At 43.9% G+C, this 7,610-nt stretch overlaps 2 protein-coding genes across 2 annotated transcripts; one reads left to right on the top strand and one right to left on the bottom strand.

Annotated features, from left to right (window-relative positions):
* Window positions 1-7: 7 nt before the first annotated feature.
* CSUI_008954 (uncharacterized protein) lies at window positions 8-2,273 on the top strand (the record flags this gene model as incomplete). Its single annotated transcript, XM_068069073.1, has 1 exon — window positions 8-2,273. A coding segment is annotated over one exon (882 nt), but the record flags the coding sequence as incomplete, so codon positions are not given.
* Window positions 2,274-3,506: 1,233 nt separating this feature from the next.
* On the bottom strand, window positions 3,507-7,571 carry CSUI_008953 (uncharacterized protein). The gene has a single exon (XM_068069072.1). The coding sequence runs from the start codon at window positions 7,496-7,498 to the stop codon at window positions 4,547-4,549; it is 2,952 nt and encodes a 983-aa protein (XP_067918951.1). The 5' UTR covers window positions 7,499-7,571; the 3' UTR covers window positions 3,507-4,546.
* Window positions 7,572-7,610: the final 39 nt, after the last annotated feature.

The raw sequence follows: 7,610 nt of genomic DNA, 5'->3' as shown, positions 1-7,610 counted from the left end.
AGGAGAAAGAAGAAGAGAAGAAAAGTCTCGAGAGAATTGCAGAACAGAGGCTCTTATACACGAGACTGAAGATGTGCTGATAGATCAAGAACGTGACGCTTGCGTTGATCCTGGTAGCCCTTCTTCTTCTTCCTTCTCCTTCTCTCACGAGAAACACCCTCTTTCTAGTAGGCAAGAAGATAGATCATCTTCCTTTACAACTCCATCTACTCATCTTCTCCCATCAATGAAGGATCCTCCTCTTTCTTCCTCCTTCTCTGATAGAGAGACAGACCCAAGAGTTCGCCTCAGTCAACACGCTTCTGTTCCAAGCCGCTCTTCCACAGGAGAAGAAAGAGAGAAAGCAGGAGAATTGGAGGAGGATAAGAAGACGAAAGACCAAGAAGAAAGAGAAGGTGTTTCTGAAGACGAAAATGAAGAAGAGGAAGAATCTCAAGCATGTTTGAGAAGTCATAAAACTATCACCCCTACGACATGTTCATCTTCGCACGTCAGCGAAAGAGAAGAAGAGGAAGAAGAAACAGAAGAAGATCTCAATAGACGGGCTCATGATACACCCTCTTTCCCTTCTTCTTCCTCTTCTACATCTCTCTCAGAGCGAATCCATTCCAAGGCATCGTCTTCTCAGATTGATAGCCCTCCTTCTTCTTCTTCTTCTATTCTTTTACTGTGGAGAGATCTTCTGCCTGATCATGAGTTCCCAAAGGATGAGAGGCTTCTCCTGCAGCTTAGAGAGAAACTGCGGAAGGTTCTTTTAGAAGTTCATTGCATACAACACAAGAGAATGAAAGGAAAGGAGGGGCAAGCCAGGAGACAGGAGACCCTTCACACACCTCTCCACCGTCATTTAGGAGATAAGATTTCTCTTCAAAAGGGCAGCACAAGATGAACTGAAAACAAGGGAGGAGTTCTTATTCTCGTATATAAGCCGACGGGTCCTTATTTTTCCCAACATTGTCAAAGAAGAGAAGACACGCCTCTCTGCTTTCTGTCCAGATGGACAGGAACGAAAGAAGGGAAGAGTGGGTCCTTCATTAATCTCTTAACCTCTCAACTCTCTTACCGTCTCTCTCTTGAAAGGAAGAGAAGATACTTGATGTTTCTTACGTATGTGTGAAAGTAGAACTGCTACGGTAGCAGGAGTATTGAAGACTTCCTCTCCATCTAGGGTTTTCCTATTTGTATGTCTGTATATATTTTTTCTTCCTAATTCTATTGGGTGATTCGCTAAGCGTACGTGGGCCTCGATGCCTGTCTTTCTTTACCCTCTCTTTGCCTGGTCCCTATATACATGCATACAGAAAGAAAGAAAGAATGCACACACTCCCTATATCTAGATACATACAAACCTATACACGAACATACATGTATATGTATATGGACCATTGTATAAGTCTTTTTGACACGTTATGAGACGTCGTTCTTTTCTTCATTTCTTCTTCTACCTACCTTCTCGTGTTTCTTTTCCCCCTAGTTCTCTGGGAAAGTCTGAGAATTCGAGAAGAGAAGTTCCTTGACAGGTGATCTAATCTTCTGTGAGTTTACAAGGAGGAAGGGACGGGCATTCTCTCTCATTTGATGGACATGATAGAGACTTAGAGAAAGAGAAAATGTGTATGAGAAGAAGAGATGTTTGACTCCTCTCTTCTCTCTCTCCCTCTCTTTCAAGTGAAGAGAAGTTCCATGATATGCCGGGAGAAGTGATCTTTGTGGGAAGAGTTCTTTCCTTAGGATTCTTCGTCACATCAGTATGTACATGAGCCCAGGTTTATAGGTAGATAATAGATAGGTCAATAGATATATGGATTGATAGACTCTAGATAGACAGGTAGATAGATAGATTGATAGCCTCTAGATGGAAAGATAGATAGATTGATAGACTCTAGATAGATAGATAGGTAGATAGATAGACTCTAGATAGATAGATAGATAGGTAGATAAATGGAGATATAGTGTTGTAGGCAACTGTTCTTTTTGTATGCGAGGGAGCACCTGTGAATATCTTTGTGTGAATGTCCTTCCTTTCTCTCCTCATGTCGCGTTACGTGAAATGTCTATCGTGACTGGGGAACATTCCCTCAGTATGACTGCGTGCGTCCTATGCTTATGAGTGACCGACGAGGGACGTTCTGGAGGGAGATGATAGATAGGGAAGGGAGATAGGCGTTTTCATGATTGCCGAGAAGAGACATTCTTCTTATTCTATCCAAGAGACTTTTCTGTGGCGAGCAGTTGATTCGAACTTCTTTTCAAAGATAAGGCTAGTTCATTCACTCCCTCTTTTAGATCTCAACCGCCTGTTTTCTCTCTAGTTGTTTCCTCCACCTCATAGTTTTCTTCTCTGGAGACACCCCAAAATGAGAAGAAAAAGGTGGCGAAGAAAGAAGAGAGACGGGAAAGGAAGACAGAAGAAGACATGTCGTGTGAGGGCTGAATGTCTTCGTCTCTCTTCTCTTCTTTCTAACCGACAGCGCTTTGAAAACTCTTCAGTTCAATCGACAATGAAGGCTGTTGTCGTTGGTAGACAGCAGATCAATGCGAAAAAGAGGAAGAGAGAAAGTGTATTTCTAAATATCGAGCCTTCGAAGATCATTCTAAGCAATTCCCCTCATTAAGTGGTCTCGATTAACAAGAAGAATCGAACAAGGAACCGTTGGACTAACCCTAGTCTCTCCCTCTCTCTTTAGCGTGTAGAGGAATGGCCCTCTTTATCTGATCTACGACAGAACTATCTAAATGCATGTGTATCTACAGTAAGAAAGAATCTCTTCATCTGAACTAGAAAAGGTCTTCTCTGAGACGACGATCAAGAAGATCTTTCGAAATGTCGCGAGTACATTCTTCGCCAAGAAGAAACAAGGGGGGAGGTAGATGGGCAGATGAGCTACTTGTTTGAAAAGACGGATTGACTGCTTCTCTTACTCCTTCTTTACTTTTCAAGTCTTTATACTACTGACGGACAAGGCAAACTTACGATGAGAGAGAACCTCCTTCAGAGGTCTAGGTGGAGTGATATTTCTTACATTTCTTGAAGAGTGCTATGAGATCAGAAAACTTCAGACCTCTCTTATGAACGATGAGAAAAGAGAAGACATTATTTCTTAGTAGAGGAGAAGAACGGCGAGGAAGTCTCTCTCTCTTCTTTTCGTCGCTCAACAGCTGTTGCAGATATCTCAGGCAACACAGTTTCTCAAAAGAGAGCCTCAGAAGGAAAAAGTGGTGACGATGCCGGATAGATGAATAGATAGATTAAAGACTAAAGATAGATAGATAGATAACTAGACAGGAGAAAGTTGCAAGAGAGAGATTCTTTTTGAATCTTTCGAGAACAGTCGCTAGATGAATAGGAAAGACTTGCGGGAAGGTGTCGTGGTAAGAGGGTTGAGGCGGAAGGAGATGTCTTTTTCTTGTGCTCCTGCCTGGTTAGAACTTTAAGATGGGAGGAAAAGAAAGAAATGAAATAAGAGCCTTATGTATATTTTGGTAGATGCGTAAGAATTCTCGAACTCGAAATTCTCACGCCTATTGTATCATATTACATTCATCTATCTTTGCCTACGGAGCTTATGTCTGTATAAAGAGGTACATGTTTCCTTCGTTCTAAGTTGAGAACGATCAGTTCCTGGGAGGGAGCTTTTCTGTGGTGTATGTACAGAGGTGTGTTGACGTCCGAGAGGGGGATCTAAGAGAGTTAAAAGTAACTGTAGATGAAAACTGGAGGAGTTTATAGGTTGATAGATATGCATAACGATTCAGAGTTCTCGTCATTTATAGAGAGATCTGATAAGGACGAGGTGACAAGAGAAGAGAGAGAGAGAGAGACGAGACGTCTCTCCCTCAGTCACCTAGGCATGTGTGACAATGGATTCAACTCTACGTGAAAGACATGCCTTGAGATAAACTTCTTGAATACATAGATACGTATAGTTGCCCACAGGGCGTCCCATTCAAGCGTCTATATGCACACATATCCATGTATATGGACTGTCTCTTTCCCACCCAGGAAGAGAGAAGAAGGCGCTTTTCTGTCTTTGTGTCTCTCGCTTCTTATTCCTCGAATCTAACTAGGAGACGATCCATCAATGTCACCTCATCTTCAGACAGTTTTCAGAGAGGTACAAAGTAGATCTTCTTCCTAGCCTACTACTATCATCGTCCCCTGTCCAGCGCAAAGAATCTATCCCTTCACTATGGAAAACTAACATCGCTGACAAATCACTCTTTCTTCTCCTTCTTCATAGACAGGATGTATATACACCGCATGCATATACACACAAGCTGCATTCATCTAGTCGTTTGAATGGTCTTCTTTCTTTCTAAGAGAGAGACGTTATTCTGGAAAGAAAGAAGACATCGTCTCCTCTAAGGCATATCCGGTGGTAGAAGGGAGTACATTAAGTCATCTATCTTCCTCCGGAGGGCGTCTATCGAGTCAGCCTTCAACCTCTCTTGCTCTCTCTCCAAACACGACTATCATTCTAGTTTCTTATGAATAGAGAGAGAACAGAGCCTTTTTCTCTTTCCCTCCTTCTCTTTTTTGTCTCTCTCAAAATAGAGGCCCTCTAGAATCTTGATCCTTGCAGTTATCTTGAAGTGATGGAGGAGTTGAAGCTATAAGAGAGCGGAGAAAAGCTCCTGAACTTCTCCTTTCAGGAGAGAAAAGCCATTGCTTAACATTTGGTAGAGGAGAGATGCTTCGCGGGGCCCCAAGATCGAGTTTTCTGCCTCGCTCTCCTTCTTTGCGTTCTCTTCCTTGCATCATAATAGAAGAAGTCATACTTTCTATCTTCATCTTCTCTTTCTCTTCTGTAGTATCCCCGGGCGAAGTACCTTGGAAAAGAGTAGAAGAGATTTCCCCAGGAAGAGACACTACCTCGTTCTTTGTGTCTCCTCCTCGATCCACATCTTGGTTACTTCCTCTCATAGTCAGGTCTAGATCAGAGACAGATGGAGACATGCTGGATATGCCGTGTGGAAAACTTAGATTCTTCTTGATGACTTGCCTATCTATAGATATGTCAAAGCTTCTCCTTCTCCTCTCAATAGAAGAAGAAGAAAAGGAAGAAGATGTAGGAGACAATGCCGGAGATGAATCTAGATCTTTACTTTGTCTCTCAGAAGAAGCAGCACACCTTGCTAGGTGTTCGCCTCTTTCGGGAGATAGACGTCGTGATGGATCTGCTGCTTCATGAAGAATGGAAGTCTTATGGTCGATAGCCTTCGATAGAGGAGGCTTTGTAGTAAGCATAGGGGGATTTCTGTGATCTCCTAAGTTGCGAGACAGCTTCGCATCGGAAGATTGATTCCCCACAGATAGAAGGATAGACTGAGCCAAGGAGAAGGAGGGAGACGAGACAGATGGTGATGCATGCTCTAAGTAAGAAGAGGAGGAAGGAAGCACTGTAGAACCGGGCAGGGATTCTTTCTCTTTCTCCGTCTTCGATTGTTTAGGGAGAGGAAGAAAGAGAGATGGCGCGGGAAAGAGAGTCTCTGCTTGTCGAGATGCGGACGTGAATCCACTGTGTGGAGGTAACTTTCGGATCTCTCGTTCTTGTATAGGAGGAGACACGAGAGTTTCTATGGGATGTCCATCTGACTGCGACGCGTGTAAAAGAGATCTATCTACCGGTATTTGACCTGACGAAGGAATAGAACAAGAGGAAGAAGAAGGACGAGGTGGATGAGAATCGATCTTGAGAGAGAGAGTAGTAGATGACGATGAAGATGGATGACGCTTAGGTGAAATGGAAGGATGGGGAGGACTGAGGTGCATTCCTGATTGCCGAGGGTCATGAAGCTGAAGCTCTCCTTGGCGGTGTTCTGTATTTGCATGAGTAGAAAAAACAGACGACGACGAAGAAGAAGATGTATGTAGGTCAGTGGTCTCTTGTCTCTTTTCGTGAGAGGAGCTAAAGGGACTAGATAGAGAAGCAGGTGGTGGTGTGAAGGCTGGTGATCTCGATGCAATAGAAGAGGAAGAGGAGGTAAAGCCGTCTTTCGAGAGACACTTGTGTGTCTGTTGGAGTGTATCTTCTTCTTCTTCTCTTGTATAATGACCCTGGACCTCTTTACACGCCGTCTTTGTCTGGTATTTATATGATGAAGCGACGATATCGGCAAAGCGAGGAGACGGGCGAGAAGAAGAAGATGAACAAGAGGAGATAGAAAGATGATGACGTGAAGCTTCCTTCATTTCACATCTCCTATCGTGACTGCTCTTGTCCTTTTCATCAGGCGTCAAATAAGGTGACAAGATCTTTCTTTCTCTATCTCTCCTTCCTCTATCATCATCGTTCATAACACAACTCTCGAATATTCTTCCTATCAGTTCGCTCTCTGTCCTCTTGTCTTTCTCCTCTCTCATATATCTACTGTGAGAGGGAGGAGCGAGATAAAGATTCTTTGGAGATATGCAGGGAGATGAAAAAGCTGATAAGGATAGTCTTTGGGATAGATCCTGCTGCTGTATACTGTCGTCGAGGATCACGCCTTTACTATACCGAGCGTTCTTGCTGAGATGTCTCGATGAAGGAGTTGACGAAGCTGAAGCGGAAGAGAAAGATGAGGAGGAAGAAGAGGAGAGCGAGGATGCCGTGACTTTTGAGTGATATGAGAGGGCTTCCTGTCTTCTTTTCTGGTGGTCCTTCAGAACATCAGTGTGTATAGGGAAGAGCTCTTGAAATGATCGATGAGGAAAGGGGGAAGGTTCTCCTTCTCGTTTTTCTCCCTCTTGATCTTCCTCGTGGAGAGATGGATGAGGAGGGTGTCTACTTCTCAATGCAGTCAGCTGTGTTTGGAGTGAAGTCAGTTGTTTCTGCTGAAGATTCAAAATGCGTTGCTGTTCGACCAGCTCAGCATGAAACAGCTTCTTCTCCCTCTGATCTTCTACGAGATCTCGAGTGGCTCGGGGATGGTCTCCTTCATTTTCATCCTTGACAAAAGGTCTCACTCCCTTCATTTTTCCACATAGCATATCACTTTCTTCATCTTGTCTCGTCTCCTTCCTCAGGAAACTGTCTTTCTCCTTCTCATCCTGTTCTTCCCCCCTCTCGACTTGCTGTACAGACACCTGGTCCTCCTCTTCCATCATCATCTTCTTCTTCTCCTTCTCCTCTCTGTCTTCATCTTCTTTAGTTAATCCAAAGGGTTGAATAGCAGGCCTTCTCTCTTGCTTTGACAGCTCTGCTGTATACAATCCACAGCCTCCTTGGGTTGTTACCGTCACATCCGAGAGTCGAGTATCTCCTCGTCTAGTCGGGCTGGTAGGTTCGTGCCTATCATCGTCATCTCCATACAAGAGATCTCCCGTGTCTCCCCTCTCTTCTTCTCTACTTCTTCTCCTTCCTCTTTCGCTGGCAATGCAATTCTCTCCAAGTGTCTCTCTTCCTAACGTATCAGGATGAGGGTGGCGATAGTCTACTTGATGAAGAAGATCAAAGCTAGGCGAGTGGAACCCGAAGGTTCTTTCTTGCCGGCTCTTCGACCTTGCACCCCCCATATAAGATGAAGAAGATTCATTCCATACAGGGATGCTAACAGTTGCAGGGAGACAAGAAGACGAGATACTAGATCGAAAACGAGAGTTGAGCGGAGAAGAAGAAGAAGGAGAA

Source organism: Cystoisospora suis (assembly GCF_002600585.1).
Source record: "Cystoisospora suis strain Wien I chromosome Unknown contig_5168, whole genome shotgun sequence".
NCBI classification, from domain to species: Eukaryota; Apicomplexa; class Conoidasida; order Eucoccidiorida; family Sarcocystidae; genus Cystoisospora; species Cystoisospora suis.
Note: the sequence above shows the minus strand (reverse complement) of the source record. Positions and strands in the feature narration are given on the sequence as shown.